The 18,491-nt window shown below is 41.1% G+C and overlaps 1 protein-coding gene across 1 annotated transcript in view; it reads left to right on the top strand.

Moving 5' to 3' along the window:
* Positions 1-18,491, top strand: part of PTPRR (protein tyrosine phosphatase, receptor type, R) — a 76,012-nt gene that overhangs the window by 56,485 nt on the left and 1,036 nt on the right. Inside the window, exons 9-12 of the mRNA XM_009710126.1 lie at positions 6,350-6,460; positions 7,632-7,789; positions 11,746-11,859; positions 18,311-18,491. The exon at positions 18,311-18,491 is cut by the window's right edge and continues 1,036 nt beyond it. Coding sequence (XP_009708428.1) covers positions 6,350-6,460; positions 7,632-7,789; positions 11,746-11,859; positions 18,311-18,404 — 477 coding nt within the window. The 3' untranslated portion in view covers positions 18,405-18,491. The remainder of the gene's footprint in view (positions 1-6,349; positions 6,461-7,631; positions 7,790-11,745; positions 11,860-18,310) is intronic.

Raw genomic sequence — 18,491 nt, 5'->3', positions numbered from 1 at the left:
TCTTCTGGACCATCCCAGAAATAAAGTTTGGGCTCCCAAATGCCAGTAACATGGAGGGACTTAGCCAGAATGGAAATACATGGCTCTTTACTTTAGTACCAAGGAGAGATGACAATTGCATTTTAATTGCTAATGGCCATCTAACTGTCTGTTACACATTCTGTGACTTTTGGATCGATTCCCAACTACATCTTTAATAGTTTTATTTAGTATTCATGTAAATTGTTGCCAGGCTTTCCTTGATAGTGCCAGAGTCCATATTTGTGACTGCCAGACATCAGGAACAAAAATTACTCTGCCATGCAGTGGGCCAACGCAAAGCTCCGTTCTGGAAGACTGAATGTTGAAGAAGTGGTTTACAGGGCTTATGAACAAAGGAGAGACAGACATAAAGGAGTTTGACTTTTTTCTTGAGTCCAAACTGCTAGGCTTGGTAGCAATTCCCAACTCCAGGTAGGTGCATCAACCAAGTCTCAGCACCTTGCCAGGTAAGCACCAGGGCCGTATTGCCCCTGCTCCCTGCTCCACTCACACCCATGCCCGTCAAACTCAGTTGCATGTGATGACAGAGAAACAGAGTTTATTCAGGCAAAGTTCCCAGTATCAGTGAGCAAGGGACCAAGATCCCGAGTGCGTTCCCAGGGCTCAAAGTCACTGCTCCATTTAAATGTGGATTCAGTAGACATAATTTCTTTCTTCTGCCCTTGACTGCTGCTTGGCTCTTTGTCAGCACGAGTTTGGGCTTCTAACAAGAACTTAAAATCCAGTGGATTTTAAGAAAGCTGTGTGTAAAAAGTAGGTTGATTCTGTAAAATATCCCGACGTATTTCCAAACCAGCTGCCATTTTGCACTACACTGTTTAAACAAGTGTCCAGAAACCTACATTAAAAAGATTACTCCTGAAACCATAGAAAACTTACCCTCGCCTAATTGGCCAAAAGAATAAGTATTTCACTGAGGAAATGCTGACTGTTTAAACACTCACATCTGACACAGTGTAAGAAGAATGACTTGAAAGAAGTGCCCAGTGGTTTCCATCATGTCAGGAAGCCCTGTGTTTACCTGAGTTACACAGGCTCTAGGCACTGGTGTTTATCTGCATTGTTGTGGCCTGGCAGTGGTAATTTCCTCCTAATAGAAAGGGTGGGGAATCTCAAATCGTTCCCAGGCTATATGGAGAGGCTGTGTTTGCACAAGCTGTCTTGCCCTGTCTCGAAACCTTAGGAACTCTCCCACTGTTAGCAGGTTCCTCCTGAAACCTTGCTTGTTATTGAAAAGAAAACAGCTTAGCTAGTGGCTATGCTCAGTGTATTAACTTCACTATTAAAGTATTTGCTCTCTATGGAGAAGGCAAGAGCAGGTGTTATTTAGCATAATAGCACTTGATATTTTTTCTTCTCTGTGGTCTGCTTTATTTCCATCATTTTCAGGGAGAGGTACATCTGCAGTGTGCACACATACAAATACCTTCGTATTTGAAAGCATACTCATCCACTCATCCACATCCACCCCTGCACAAATGAACCTCCATACCTGACTCTCAGGTCGAGGCCCCACTCCTCAGTTGGTATAACATCAGTCAGCCTCCATTTGAGCTATAAGGCACTATAATGTATAAAGTAGTGTATAATGAGGGAGCTGTCAAGTGAGAGACACATGGGAAACCTTAATCTCAACAATAAATTCATTTATTTAGCATGAGTAAAATTATTTGGGACATTATTGTCCTAGTTCAATATACTGATGTGACGAATTTGCAATAACTATAGGAATTGTGTGAAATGGTGATAAACAAAGGTTTCTATAGAGTTCCTTCCTTTTGAGAGATGAAAAAATGGTTAAGACTCGCTGTGGTAACAGTTTTTGTGAGATGGATGAAGATGTAACATGAAAGTAGAGTGCTGAGCAAAATACTCATTTCAGCTGTATGAAAAAAATATGGAGCATTAAATTATTGGATTTTCTTTCTTTTTCATTTTGAAGTCTGATAAAAAAAGGGAGATTGATTTGTAAGCAAGAATAGTACTGAAGGCACTATGGGTGCTGTGAGTATTCTAAGCAGAATCTGTAAAACTTGTCCTCAAAACTACACAACGTCTGAATGGATTGGAAATCTCCCTGTGCAAGGAGAGTCCACAGCAAAGGAACTTCTGCCTGAAAAAATAATGAGAAACCTAGAATTCTTGGCTATAGTTTTAGAGTTAATATGAGGAAAAACACATTTTATCTAGTGATCTGGATACCCACCCTTGTCACTGAAGAGTAGTAGTCACCTCCAGAGGATCATCAATCCCACTCTAAGAGAATGAGATAAATCACCCACTGAAGGTGACCATCTCTAATTCTGTAGTAATATTTTAGGACACCATCTTACAAAGCTTTATCCACGAGGCACATATAAACTTCATGTATTACTGAATTTAGTCAAGACAACTGAGCAATGAAATTCAGACAAATATGTGGAGTGTAAGAATTTTATAGACTTCTATATAATTTTATAGAGAAGTTTGAAGACTTCTGTTGTATTAGCTGTTTTTTGTAGTTATCCTATGTACTACATAGATAATGCGCATTTAGTTTACCTTCAAAACTTACTAGCAGCATTGCTTGTTAATCAGGAAACATATTTTGGGAAGCATAAATAAAGAATACTGTGCAGCATTCTGCAAGAAGAAAGGACTAATACTGACAGATGCATTAAACAATGCATGTTTATTCAACTCTGATAATGTTAATCTTGTCAGTAATTATCTGAGACAATCTTGTTAACTCACTGTTTAAAGCTCATATTATTTTTCATGTAACATTTTTTCCCTCGTTCTATAGGGACATTTATCTACGCATAGCAAAGTAGATTCTGGAATTCAGAAATCCTACCTTTTACGGAATTTACATAAGCCTCTTTGAAGATTACTGATTAGTTAAGTTGAGTATTGGCACCATAGATATGTCTTAGGTTTTGGAAAAATTTAAGAAGATTTGGTCCTAACTTTGAGGATTTTAGTACATGAAGGTAAATCCTGCAAGCCCTCTTAAAGTATACCTCTCATGCTTCAGTTAGTAGTGACAGTAAATAGAGGGCAGGAGTAAAAAGTGATTCTGGAATTGAACCTTTGTTGTAATTATTCATTACCGTTGTGTGTTGGCCTGGTTATTGGGACATTTAATATGTACATTTGTTTGCATAGCTATATGAAGAAATAATCAAGAAGTGGAGCTGAAGTAAAGCAACTTCACAAGTATTTGAGAACTGTTAAACTAACTTTGTTCAGGGTCCAAATCCAGGGAAAGGAAAGCAAGTAAATAACACGTCAGGTGAGAGCACCTTCCTCCATTCAGCAGAATTGGGGGACGAGGCTGCAATAGGAGCACTTCTGGCAAGTTAAAAAAGGCTGTGCTCTGGAGCACAGACCAACCTCGGCAAATAGGAGGTGCCAGCACAGTCCGAGACAGGGACAGACCCTACTCAGTTACGGAGACCTACCTCAGGAGCGGTCCCATGATGGGGCGTGGGATGGGGCATGCAAGGGGACAGGACAGGGGATGGAGGGAGCCTCAGCCTGCAGCCCGGTCACAGGGGGAAGGACAAAGGCTGAAATCAATTAAAGGTCATGCGAGATACTGTTTCTTGTATAAACTTCCTGTTCGGGTCAGGGAACGTTGGGTTTTTTTAAGAAAAAAAAAAGGTCAGGCCACAGATCAGAAATAAATAATCATTTATTAGCAAAAAGCTAACCAGTGGAAATGAATGCAAGGGGGGAATTTGAAAGATGGCAGGAAGATGAGATTTTCCACGTGAAAGTAAGAAGATTCCCAGGCTTTTGGCTGCCGTGCAAGTTGGTTAGGATTTCTTTTTTTTGAGCTTAAAAAATCCAGCTCATAGCTGTTATATGTTTGCTGACTACACAGAGGATTGTACTTTCAACCCCAAGCTCACAAAATATGTGACCTGTTTAGAAAGTGCTGTAATAGATGAATATGCTGAAAGGGAAACTGTGCGGCCTGAAAGAAGAGCAAGAAACAGAATCAGGACCAGCACAAAGAGTGGAGGTGGAGGACTGTGTGATGATAAGAACAAGTGAATTCTTCCTTTTTTCTGGCATATACTATATGCAATAAGCTTTTACTGATTCAGACATGAGGCTAGACAGCAGCCTTCTCAACCACTGTGTTTGGCTTTTGAACAGGTTTAAAATATACCTACTTGAGACCAGTGGAATTTTCTTTTAGGTTCAAGTAATAGCTTGAGGCAATTTACTCTTTTTTACCAATGCTCATGGGATTTTCTGTATTATGTTCTATATGGCTGATATCTTTATCCCTCCCATCTTCATCTTTATCCCTTTTTTACAATTAACTTTCAAAAACATGTTAATTCCCCCAAATATCTGTCTTCTAAGAAGTACCTGAACCAGCTGGTCCCAGCTCCATTTTCAAGGCTATTTTTTAAAGCAGTAACAAACGGTATTTTTAAAAGATGCACGGAGACTGTGTTAAAAATAATCCATTGTGTCTCAGTAAATGTAGACGGACTGTTAAATGAAAGTTATTTTAATGAACAGCCCCATTTCATTGTCCACCCAGAGCAAGTTGCCAATTCCAGTTCTGTTTTTTTTTGTCAAGAAAAACACTCTTCTAGAGTGCCTGAAGGCTTTGTAGCGAGCATTGCATGCTCACATTTATCAAGAAGTCTCAGGGGTTGACTCAACTATTGTTGATTGTCAGGGTACAATTGTGTATTTAGACTTTTCTTTTTCCCATATTAGCACTGAAACCTACACTCCCAGGGAGGGGCATGAGTTGCAGATCTGGCAGATGATAGTAGCTGCCTGTCACATGGGGGGACTGTGGAACTTGTGAACACTTTTTTTCGTACAAATTTCTGAGTATTTTATTGCCATTCTTGATGTCTTCGGGGAGACAGCAAATTTAGGATGTTCGAGTAATTCTGCAAAAGACAGGATTTGAATGAAACCGGTCAGATTGGCCAGCATTGTTTCAGAAAATGTGGCTTTCACACACCTTACACTATTAAGGTAATGAGCATCTATTTTTAGAAAAGTATTTATACAACAGAGATGATTCAGTTCAATCAGCTATTGGGTTATCAAGTAGAGTAGCAACTTAAAGATCACACCTGGTGGTAAAGCCTTGCATTTCACTGGTACTATTTTCTGGATCATTTTTAGCAGGATTTACTGGGAGTTATGCTTTATGGCAATTAATTATATTAAAGGGATTGTTTCATTTTGCTGTGTAATGTAGGCTACTGTCTAAATGTATACCAGTTTCTTCAGCAAGAGTTTGTGAGGAATACAAACAAGTTCTTTCTGGGATTCCTATTATTGTAGAACTGTTTGTTCTCTTGGTGGTTTTTTTACCTGTGCATTGGGTATTGAAAAGGTTTTCTTTAGTTGTTGGGGTTTTTTTAATTTAATGAACAAGTCAGATTGTCTGGCATTATTTCAGAAAATGTGGCTTTCAAACACCTTATACTCTTAAGGTAATAAGCATCTATTTTTAGAAAAGGGATGTTTGCTTTCAAGTAGACTATAGAGCTACTTTAATGGCAATGAATATGAAGTTGCAGTTGACTTGAAGATAAGCAAACTATTGAAGGGGAAAAATAAAATGGTTCATATTGTTAATACTAATTCTTTATCTCCTTTTTAGTAGATGCTTGTCAGTAACATTGCTGAAATAGTATAACACTACTGATTCATTACAAATTCTGTATATAATTTTGTGTAGCTCTGGCAAAACTGATGGATTTTTTTAACATTTGTTCCAGTAAGTTATATAGTAGACAACTCAGATTCTGCAAAATCTTTAACATGCATATTAAGTCCCATTGAATTCAGTAAGATCTAAGGGCACATTTACAGGCTTTGTTGTATCAGGGCTCAGGAGAGTAAAGAGGATAAAAAGTCTTGTGAGGAGACGACAAATTCTGAATCTCTTGCCCAGAAGGAAATCCCATTTGGAAAGAGTAAACTTTATAAATTTAATTTTATGAATTAAAGAATGTTCTAGGAAAAAAAAAATCATTAATTTTGAATGTGGGAAATAATTCCTTTAACTGAACTTCATTGAGCTTTTAAGAATAAAAGCAGCTGTGCAAAGTGTTCAGTGATAGACATCCACATCTAAAAAACTCGGGTCCTGAAAATTAGGCCTAAGTCATTCATTAAGAACCCTGCAATATCTTATTTAGGAATGCTTCTTACATGAATAACACCTCGGTTGAATTCATCTGAACTTTCCAGACAAGTACATTCTGTGTAAAAATTAGACATGAATATGGCTCCAGGATCCAGTTTGTTGATGACACTGATGCTTGCTTTCCAGAAATGCGTGCTTTATTGGCCAGAAAAAAGAGGAATCTATGGGAAGGTCGAAGTCCTTGTTAACAGTGTGCAAGAATGCAAGAACTATACTGTCCGTCAGCTTACAATAAAGGTAAAAATCTGCATCTGAGAAGCATTGTTCCTAATGCTTTATTTTTTTAATGTTAAATGTAGTCAAAGTGGTTTTCTTAAAGGGCATACATTTTTACAGGAGGAGTAACTGAGCTATGAAGCTCACAGCTGCACGGTATGATTGAGACCAAAGCACTGGGACACTTAACATACTGCTGCTTTGTATCACTCTGGCAATAAAAAAGGCTTCAAGAGTGCAGGTTTCACCGTCTTAAATTACATTTGGTTTGATGCCTTTTTAGCATTGCCAAGGCGATGTAAAGGCATTTTAGTTAATGAAAGAACTAGCATAGCATCATGCTGAAAAAGATACGCTGCTCACGTTGTGTGCTGAGTGCATCTATAGCCCATTTGAGAAGCTAAAAATAGAAGGAATATATAAGGAAGGCTTCATGCTTTCATGGTTCTGACTAAACATTAACTGTACAAAACAAGGCAGATGCTCCTCTTCTAAGTTACTCCCCATATTACACTTACGTGCGATGGGATTGATCTGCTGCTCCTGACAGAGCATTACAATAAATAATGAATTGGGAAAATGTGTTTGGTGTTTCAGCCCAGGCAGTGAGAAGTGGGCAGAAGTCTCATCGCCCAACACAAATTACTCTAGCCCATATCTAGCCCCTTTGCTTGTTGAAGTAAGTGGTAGCAGCCTCTGTTGGAGAGAATAACTGGACAAACTGGGATCTTTGATTAATCTAGAAGGGCAATTCTTCTGCACCTTTAACTTAAATGCTCTTGTAATTTTAGTATCAGACCCTTATGATAATGTCCTTAAAAGGTAGCAGAAATCTATTATAATTTAGAGATTCGGAAGCCCAGATGACGCTAATCCCTCTAGATCTTATTGCTGATCTGACACAGACCTCTGACAATCCCCAGTTGACAGCACAGTCAGCATGTCAGTAGTCAGATGGACAGAGCAGAACTTACATAGCTGGAAAAACAGCTACGCTTTCAGGTACGCAAACCCTTCTTACAACTGGGTCCCTGGAAGCACACCTGTTCCCTGCAATTGCATCCTCTATGTCTAATAAAAAAAGAATTGTTACATCTCTCTTAACATGTTTACTGGTTTTTTACCGTAACATTGACAGAAATAAAAAGCATTGTTCACCACAAGTGTGCATATAAAATTTTGTTCTTTTCAGCAAGGGAGTCAGTCCCGGAGTGTGAAACACTACTGGTACACATCCTGGCCGGACCACAAAACCCCCGACAGCGCTCAGCCTCTGCTGCAGCTCATGCTGGATGTAGAAGAAGACAGAGTGGAATCACCGGGCAGAGGACCTGTCATTGTGCACTGCAGGTAATGTGCAATCCTTCTCTTAAACGGCTGCCCAAAGCAAGGACACAACACATCACATCAAAGAGTCCTCCTCCTAAACAAAGAACTTATTTGGGGAAGAGTAAAATTCCCCAGATCCTCTTCATGCTAATTGACTTTTCCAGTTCATGTTTGAGAATCTGAGTTTTGGAGAGAATTCCCTTGTTGCTAGCAAATAATTTCTGAACTGTTCTCCATTTCTGGTAATGAACTCTGTTTTTGAAAGACCAACTGGAAAAAACGTTTTGCTTCTGTTTCTTCATGATTCGCTTTCTTTTTAGTCTTGTTGCACAATTACATACCTAAGTCAGATGCAGTGCCCTATGACTGGTTGGCTAAAATGTTGTAAAACAAGTCAATTTTGAACAGCAGGCATCAGGTACAAATTTGGAGACCAGAACACGTCAATACTGAAATTTGTGAACATTTTACACAAGGGCAGTTGGTTTGATACTCAAGAGCCAAGTGTTATTCAGTACTTAAGAGCAGAGTGTTATTCACACAAATTGTAATGAACCAGAGAATGTCTTTCTAATAATTCTAATTAAATTCCATTTTATTACTTTATATTGATTCATTGTCCCATGTCACAATTTAAGTAGTAGGAAGTAGTACTGGATTTGTTATATTGGTGGAAAGAAGTAGGTGAAGCAAAACAGAAAAAAAAGTTAAATTCAGTGTTTCCTTACTTGCTTTGTTCATAACATCTCTTACAGTTGGGATAGTACTTTTTTTTTTTCCCTAGAAGTACATCACAACAGAACTTTTCATCTTGAACCACTTCTCTTCAACTCCATATTTAGGAGATTTAGAGAAATGGAAGCCAGATTTGAACCATCTATCGTTTTTCAAAACCAGAATGTGATGAATAAGGAACTTTCCCAAATTTTATGCAGCTATTTTTATCAGGAATTGTAGTTTCCCTAAACAATCCACAAATCTGTGGATGGCTATTCAGAGTCACATTTTTCTGGTAAGGATCTTTGGTAATGAAGGTCTTCAGAAGAACAAGGTGTCTTTCTGAGGTGAGTGATATGACAGTAAGGTCTGTAATCATGAGCAGGAATTTATTCATGATTAAAGACCCAGATATCATCTCAGTTGTGATTGAAATGAATAGTTCTTCAGTGACAACTCAGCTATCTATATGGTCACTACACTATGGTCTACAAAATGGGTAAGCTCACTCATGCTCCATTTTCTAGTCAGGTAGTGTCTTCCTTTTTAATCTGAGTTGCAGTTGAGGTCATCCAGGTCTTACAGAGCCTGTGCACACTTTTAAACTTGAACCTCAGATACCACTGCGTAATTCTCCATTATTTCCGGAGGACCATTACAGTGCACACTCAAACAATCTGAAGCAGAAATGTTTTAATAATCTCTGGATATTGGGCATTACAGCACTAGTGCAAAAAAAAAGTTTTTTGTATGTCTTCTTGTAGCCTATCAGCATAGGGTGCTGTCTTACACACTTCGGTGATGAACCCAGTCAGGATTCAGGATATAAGAAGGACTTGACTTCTTTTAGCAAAGCAGTTCCTATTCTGCAAAAGAATCGGAAAAAGAGTAAACATTTGTTTTAGTCCTTGAAATCAGCAGATCTGATTACACACGCACACCAAGGACACAGATTTCCAGAGGAAGAACGTTTTAAATTCTTACTAATCTTTATGGTGACATTCACTGGAAAGGTATATGTTTCCTCTCTCATGTCATTCGTCGAAAGCACATGGTAAATATGGAAAATACCTCCTTAATCTGTCCTTTGGATGTGTAGTTAGTACATCAAAATAAGTTTGGGTTTAATGGCAACTAGGTGGTTTGGGATCAAATACAAGTTTTAATTGAGAGATTTCAAATATAGAGGGAAAAGATTTTTTTTTATTATTTAAATTGAATCAATAAGGAAGAATTAGAACACAGAATTATATTCTGCAAATGTAAAACTAATTTAGCCCCAGGTAGTCAGTAAAACCAAGTTGACTGAGAATCTGGACCACAATGCTATTTTCTGCTTCCCAGAAAAAACAGTAATCGGGCATATTGGAGGACTTGTAAGATTTTCTTAAATGAGAATAAGATATAAAATTTTCATGCTCAGAAACTTGGCGGTGTTATAGTTATTGCTGGAAATTTTTGCTTTTCTTTCCTCATCAGCTAGTGCATGAACCTGTTGTATAAAAAGCATACTGCTTGCATCTCTTAATCCCAAAATTGTAACAGTCCAATATTCCACACTCCCAGTTAACAGACCACAGTCATTACAAATGAGCTACTACACCTTAAACTCCTAAAAAAGAAGGGGAAAATAGAAATATATAATAGAAATAGATATATACACCATATTTGGGTGCTTAAAAATATTTTAAAGTAAGTAGCTCTCCATATTTTCTGAATATACCAGGAAAGAAGTGTCAGGCAAGTGAAGAGCAATGTCATTTTTATCTTGCGCTGTCTGAAATAAAGCTATATAATAAGATAGGACTGACATGCCTGAGCTGAGGAAGAAGATACATTAGAAAACCCTAGACTTTGTTTAATACATATTAAGAACTTGTCCAAGAACACTTAATCCACCCCAAAAAAAGGGAAGAAAAGAACCCTTCATTATAGCCAACTTCACTTACATCTGAATTGTTTAAACTTGTTAACTCTGCTTTCAAGGTTTTCAGAATATTTGAGGAAGAGAATGAGGGTATGCATTAGATTGCTTTCTCCAAATCCCTCTTTATAAACTAGGTCCTTCTCCTTTTGGATGCGTTTATCCCATAGATACTGATGTCCAAGGAGATGGGCTGTCAACTCAGGATCTTCATTTCACTCTATCGTTTCTTACACTGCCAGTTTTACATCTCATTACCCCCTCATGCTTGGCTTAGACATCCTCATATATTTAATATTGCTGAGTCCTCTTGGAGACTTTCACTTCCAGGTGGAAGGGCTCTTGAGTCTCCAAAGCACTCCTATCTTCCATTCTGTGGTGAGTAGATTGCGATTTGTTTCAGCTGTAGCAAATGAACATACTCCTGGTAACACTTTGCACTCAGATATGTCAAGCTTCCGAGACGCTCAATACATTCTTCCTGGCATTAATTTAAATAACTCTTGCAGTACTCTTATGAGGCAGGTAGCATTCACACCCACTGCAGAGATGAAGAAAGCAAGGCACCAAATGGTTAAGTATTTACTGTAAAGCCAGGCATGTAGATCTGGATGCCTGACTCCATGTTTTCACTATTTTCCTCACATTTTCCTGCCATGCAGCGTGACAGGGATGAGCTGCAGTGAATTCCACATTACTTAAGCAAGAAACAGAGTGGGGCAGAGATTCTTGAAAGTGTTGGAGGCCCAGGGAGTAAAAGTAATGCCAAAATGGCTGTTTCCAAGTAGGCATCAAGAAAAACTGGAGAGTTACAGCACCAAATCCTTCTCCCTCCTGCAGAATCACAGGAAAGGGAGCTAACTTCATCAGCATGGTTCTAGGTCCTTTTTACCTTCACGGTTAGAGGTATGGTTACCAGAACCCCTGTATACTTTGAAGGCTTCAAACAAAAAGCCCCAATGACTTTTGCCTTTAGGTGGGCTTTTCCCTCATCTCAGTGCATATTTCCATCATTTGCTTGGACTGTGCCAAAGAATATTTGGACTTTGTGGTGCTAATGGAGATTGCTTTTCTTACCATACACTTGTGTGCAAACTGGAAACGTGTAAGCCTCACGAATTACCCACAACTGGACTGCTGGAACGGGGCACCCTTTCATTTCTCTCTAAGAAAGCGGGCTGAGAAGTTACCCTTGCTAGTCATGCACCCAGGAGCTGTGGGTGCTAGCAATTCCATGTTTTGTATTTTTAGTGTTTTCTTATCTGTTTAGTGTTTTCTACATAACTCCTTTGATCTGTGAACTGCATTTCCCTATTAAATTTTGCTTCCTTTTCAGTGCTGGTATAGGAAGAACTGGATGTTTTATTGCCACGGCCATTGGTTGTCAGCAGTTGAGGGAAGAGGGAGTTGTAGATGCATTGAGCATCGTCTGCCAGCTGCGAGTGGATCGGTGAGTCCCAGAAGAACCATAAATCAGTCAGTGATTCTGAAAGTCAGTCAATGATTCTGAAATGATTCTGAAATCATTACTGAAATGATTCAGTAATGATCAGTAATGATTCAGTAATGATCCTGAAAACCTTTTCACAGTTGAATGTTGCTTTACATGAAATGGCTGCCATCGCTTTTGCTGACTCTTATGACATCATTAGCTGAATATTCAAGGTAACATTTGTATTTAGATCCTGAATAAGGAATATTGTTTTCTGTGTGAGACTCCACTGAATGAAATTCTCCTGTGATGGCAACCCTGCAGTTGCTGGGCACTTGGCACTCCCGTTTTCCCCTCCTAGAGCTTTCTGCTGTCTGCAGCATCCCACTGGGACACAAGAGACACGGGGCAATCTGGTGGCAAGGGATTGTCTTTGAGCTTGGATTGGCAGGGACATCCAGGCTCGCTCAGTGTGTAGTTTCTTTATGCAGCAGAGAGCGCCAAATCTGGGGGCTGTTGCTATTCCCTCAGCTGTGCTGGGGGTCCTTTTGAGTTGGGTTGGCAAACTTATCCAGCTTAAGGAAATAGCAAGGCATTTGTTGCAGAATTTCCTTAAGTCAGATCAATTCCTTGATTGAATTCACAGCTTGGGAGCAGGAACACTGTAAGCCAGCATTGTTGCAGAATGTTTTGTTTTCTGAAGCCATGGCTGAAGAGAGATTTGTGTTGGAAAGGAGGATGTGGGTATTGTGCACAGTGGAAACCGATGGTTTGGTTGTACTTTTCTTTCTTATTCTGCTCAGTGAAACAGGATTTTGTATAAAGTAAATAAACAGGGTGGCACCAAGAATAAAGGCTCATTCCTCTCCTGCTGTAGGTATCAAGTCATATAATCTCCTCGCAAGTATCTTAACTGCTTCTGACAAGCATTTCTTCTTTAAATGGAAACAACCCATAAGGGTGCAAATGCTGAAAAAGAGCTTAGGTCAAAGTGGCAATACAGGATTTTTGTGTTCTGAAGAGCTCTGAAAGGTACTGGAACCACAAATTGCAGAAGGACCAGGATCCATGTAGCTGACCATGTTTATGGATCATCTCCTCTGCCTTCCCTTCCCACGCGCGTTCATCATACTAGACATTGTAATGTGATCCTTACAGGGCAACATCAGCCACTTGCAGCGTAAAATTCTCCAAGGGGAGTTTCTGACCTAAAAATCTCAGCAACAAAAATATGGAAGAGCTGAGGGAAAAATGCTTACTCTGTTTTAAATTATCAACTCCAAATTTCCAACACTCCATTCTGATTATCTGTTCATCTTACTGAAAAAGGTTTGTAGTGTTCTCCCCCATTTTAGAAATTCTATTATAAGATAACCTTTTTCTTATTGCTTTTACACTCGATTGTAGAGAAGTGGAAGCAAACTCTGGTCTCAGCTTCCTCATTTTTTATGTCATTATTTCAGCCATGGAAAAAGTAATCCAAATTTTCAGCATTATAAGTGACAACAAAATCTCGTCGAGTGTATCTGAGTAATGAACTTTCTTATATGTATTAGTATCCTAGATAAACTTGGAAAGAGAATGGAAACCTGACCCAAATATAAACATTTATAAAAACAATCTCACTGACACAAAGCTTGTTATAAAAATTGTTTAGTCTTGTGATTTGCACATTCCTGTATTTTTTTACATTTCAGATTATATAAATAGACTGCAGACATCTTGCTTAAGGTGCCTCAGCTCTTCATATTCTCAGGCATTGCCTGAGACAAAAAATATATCTGTGTTTTAATTTTTAAAGACCTTTTTTCTGGGCAAAACTCAGTAACTAAAACCTCTTTTCTTTTTCCAATTGGCCATATTGCAGAATGGATCTTGCTCACCTGGCAGTCAGTTTATAGCAAGGATTGCTAAAGCAGAGCTTAGCAGCCCCTAAGACTACAGTAGCCACTGCCAGCCCAACCAGATTGCAGGCTGATAAAGTGGCTGAGTATCACTGTTACATCGACAGAGCTCGATGAGACCAGCTTCCCCTGACGACCCAGTCCTGACGGGCTGGTTATTGTCAGGTGACATGTGAGACAGTGTCATTACATGTGGCATGAAGCTGGCAAAATGAACTTAACATCACACTGGACTTGGCTGCAAGAGCTGGCTCTGGCCATAGCTGTGCTCCACTTCAGTTACCAGCATGGTCAACGTTAGCACAGGGTACAACCAGGAGCAGGGCAGGAATAGCGATGAGGCTCCCTTCCTTATGATGCTGGCCAGCAACTGACCTCCAATTTATTCTTCGTACATCAGATTGCCCTCACAAAACAGAAAAAAGAGAGTTCAGCAGAAAAGGATGGTTTTATCTGACCACCTGGGAGCCAGAAACCTGCCTAAGAGTTACACTGAATATTTCATCCCTGGTACCTCATCTCCAGTAGGTTCCCAGCCAGACTTGCTTATGCTCAGAGCTGCACCATCCAAACACCGACCTGCTGATGGAATGAACACGCTCGATGGTATCCACTTGTGTGTGAACTTTTTGTCACATGGGTCCATGGCCACATTTCTACCAAAGTGAATTGAGCAATAGGAGAAAAGAGCTGTGCTTGAGGGACTCACAGTGATGCTGTGGTGATTTACCAAATCATTCCCATTGCCAGCACACTCAGTGAGAACCAAACAAGCATCCAGACAAATTGCAGATGGCAGCAAAAAGTTATGCTGGAAAATAATTTAATTAACTGCCTATGTAGTCGCTCTGGAAACAGAGTTTAAAATAGAGCTCCAACAGCAAATGAGACAGGAGAGAGCTGTTCCTAGGTAAGGTATGTGCAGGTGCCACTTTCTTCTTAGCTGTTCAGTGTAAGTTAAAGGGTGAATGGGTCTGGCAGTAATTGTCTGTGCTGAGCTAACATGAGGAAATGGACCATCCACTCAAAATCTTGACCCAGGATGGAGGTAGAGCCATGCTCTGTGTGGATTCATAGAAAGACAGACCCCGAGGTCTGCTCAGCTTTTTTCCCCTGTTCATTTTTTATGTTTTGCAACAGAAACAGGAAATGTTTGATGTGAGGCATCTTCAAGACTTACTGTGATATCAAGAAACTTTGCACATTCTTAACCTTAAAGGGACATTCTTGGAATGACATCCGATAACTTTGCTCTTGGCTCCTCAGACAGGATGAAAAGAGTTTCCAGTGTGCGTCAATTCATTGTTTAAGTGTTTTGACTAATCGCCTCAGGTTAAAAAAAAAAAAAAAAAATCCCAAACCCTGCCTCACATTCATTCTGGAGCAGACTGCAAGCAGCTGCACTAGCAGCAAGCCAGAGGGCAGGGTAAAGGACCCTTCCCTCCCCCATGTTTGCCCAGACAGAGCTGATCACAGTCCCTGAACCCTCAGGACACCAGACACTGTTTCTTCCGAGCGCAACCCCAGAGAGTCCCAAAGAAGCGGAGAGCCCAGCAGCTCGCAGAGGAGCTGGCAGCGTGGGCTGGCAGGGGACAAAGGCTGCACACCCGGAGGTGCCGTAGCTGTGGGTACATCCCTTCGGGGCACTAGGGACGCAGGAGAGGAAACCTCCCTCCTTGAGCAGATTTCCTCCTGAAACGCTCTTCAACGCAGCCCTTTGCACAAACTGATGTCTTAGGGCCACAGATAATTCCTTGCCGTTAGGTGTGAGCCTTGCACAAGAGCAAAGAGGAGAAGGACTTGGGGATATTGGTAGATGAAAAATTGGTCATGAGCCAGCAATGTGCACTTGCAGCCCAGAAACCCAGTTGTATCCTGGGCTGCATGCAGAGCAAGGTGACCAGGAGGTCGAGGGAGGGGATTCTGCCCCTCTGCTCTGCTCTGGTGAGACCCCCCTGCAGTACTGCCTTCAGCTCTGGGGTCCTCAGCACAAGAAGGACATGGACCTGTTGGAGAGAGTCCAGAGGAGGTCACAAAGATGATCTGAAGGCTGGAGCACTTCTCCTGTGAAGGAAGACAGTGAATTGGGGTTGTTTGGCCTGGAGAAGAGAAGCCTCTGGGGAGACCTTTTTGCAGCCTTTCAATATACAAAGGGGGCTTATAAGAAGGATGGAGAAAGCCTTTTTACCAGGGCCTGTAGTGATAGGACAGCATGTAGTGCAGGGACAAGGGGCAATGGCCTTGGACCAGAAGAAGGAAGATTTAGATTAGATAAAAGGAAGAAATTCTTCCCAGTGAGGGTGGTGAGGCAGTGGCACAGGTTGCCCAGAGAAGCTGTGGCTGCCCCATCCCTGGAAGTGTTCAAGGTCAGGTTGGATGGGGCTTTGAGCAACCTGGTCTCATGGAAGAGGTTGGACTAGATGATCTTTAAAGGTCCCTTCCAACCCAAACCATTCTGTGATGCTATGGTTATCTGAATCCCATGTATAATAGCACTGACAAGGCCCAGTTGTCTGAACCTCTGTATAAGACTCAAGTGCCCCTAAGCTGACAGGGATGTGCATTGTTTGCCCATACAGGGTTCAGAAGCATCATAACATCTCAGTTACGCTTGCTAACACAGGGCAAATGCGGTAGTGCTGGGCTCAGCCCCAGCCAGTCTCATCCATGCCTTCCTGGGGATTTTGTCTGCTACCTCGGCACCGAAGAGAAAGGAGCAAGGATCACCCCCACAAACAGCCTAGTGCAGTTATAACCTGCCCCTTCTGCCAAGTCCTTCTCCCTGGATATGTTCCCTTCCTCCACCCCTTCCACACAGCGGATCTAACCTGGGAAACGCACTCCCTTAGAGAACATCTTGGGGGAAGATTGATGGGGCAGACAGGGAGGGAAGCTGGCTGGGAAGGGGTTGCGTGGGCAGGGCAGGACGCAGCAGTGAGGAGGAAGGAAGGAGGCTAGTCAGCAGAGAGGACCAGAGCAAAGCCCTCCCATCACTTTTAGACTCTCACTGGATCTCCAGACAGGGGACAGGCACAGAGGAGAGAAGCTGAAGGCAGCAGGCAGCCAAGAGTTATGAATTTGTGGATGTCTTTGTTGGCAAAGCTAAGAGGCTGCTGCATTTTGCACCGGATGGGACCATTTAAGGGCCTGTGATTTAATTCCTAGGAATAGTATATCATAATAGACATAGAGCTCACTAAAAGGTGTTCTACCGTTGCCTGAGCTCACTGAAGGAGCACAGACGGCTGGTCGCTTGCTTAAAGAAGTATGTTTTTCCTGCCACAGCCATTTAACCATCCAGTAACACTGAGGAAAATAGAAGGACCTTATGGTTGTAGATAATGTTCTCTAATACTAAAGGACAATACTTGTTGAGGCGGTTTCACCATTTTTCATATAGCTTTGTGTATCAGTAGACCCTCTTGTTACTAGGGTGTCTGAAGGGATCACGTGGGGGGTTGTCAGACCTGCTCCTGTAAGATGCCTGGCTTCGACATTGCTCTGGATCCAAATCCCTCACAAATTTGATTGTTTCAATGAAGGTCTAGCTGCAGCCAGATACAATGCACATCTTAATGTCTTCCTTCCCATTAAGGCCATTCAGTCTTTCATCCCCCCAAAGGTAACTAGCTGCTGCTGGATACGCTGAGGATGAACTGGGGGCTTAGCCCTAGAAGCAGAGTAGGTAGCTTTGAATACCCTGGCAGATGAGATAAAAAAAGTGGAATTAAATAAACTTGAGGCTTCACTCCATGAGAAGGGAGACCTGCAAGAACTTAGTACTGTCAGGAAGTACTGTTAGCTGAATGGTACCATGCTTACTAAATATCACACCTACCTCTTGTAGGACATCATCTCCTTCCTACCACACTGCAATCAGCACTGGAGATGTAGAACTTGATCCTCATACTTGGGCCTGAAAAAAGAGATTGTTATTAGGTGAATGTATTAAATCTAGACATCTAATCTAAGCTGGCTGTAACCAATCCTTTTTATGGTCAAGTTAAGCTCTTTTGTATTGTTGGTGCTGAAGTGAGTCACTGCTGTAAAATTTCTTAGGCGGCTGCTGTTCAGACAGGATGCGTTGTAGGCGTTAGAAAGAGGGCAGGAAGAGCTGTTCTCTGCACAGGCGATCTGAGGGTCACCAAAGGTTACATTTTTAGTAAAGGACAAAAATGAAAGGCCAGATTCTGATTACTGCCTTGCTCCATCAGTAGTATTGCTGCATCCATGTATCTGGCCTTCCTTGCCCAAGCGACTAGCAAAATTCTCTCTGAAAGTGTTGAATTTGAAGTGTAGGTTTTAACAATGTAGATGCCAGATGTTTTCCTCTCTAGCTCTTATGCTGACGGAACCGGGAATGGTGGTTCATGCTGGGCATGTACTGGGTGGCGTAAGTTACGAAGAAAGTACTGCTCAGGCAAATCTCCCACTTACTCAAGCAAACTCTAAGTGAAAAATTGAGAAAAGGGCTTGTATTATCTGGTGGTCATGGGGTTGGCAGAGACTGGAGGTTGTTGGATTCTTAAGAAAAAACATTTCATTCCGATGTGTTTTCTTTTCAGGGGTGGAATGGTTCAGACCAGCGAACAGTATGAATTTGTGCATCATGCACTGAGTCTGTATGAAAGCAGACTTTCTGCAGAAGCTGTCCAGTGAAGCCAAGGAGGGTAAAACCGAATGCCAGTCTCTTGAGGTAATTTGTTTCATTACCTACCAGCAGCTTCTTCAAGAAGTTTACTGCCG

This window comes from Cariama cristata, unplaced genomic scaffold (genome assembly GCF_000690535.1).
Source record: "Cariama cristata isolate BGI_N322 unplaced genomic scaffold, ASM69053v1 scaffold191, whole genome shotgun sequence".
Taxonomy (NCBI): domain Eukaryota; kingdom Metazoa; phylum Chordata; class Aves; order Cariamiformes; family Cariamidae; genus Cariama; species Cariama cristata.
The sequence above is the reverse complement of the archived record's forward strand: the minus strand, read 5'-3'. Positions and strand labels throughout refer to the sequence as shown.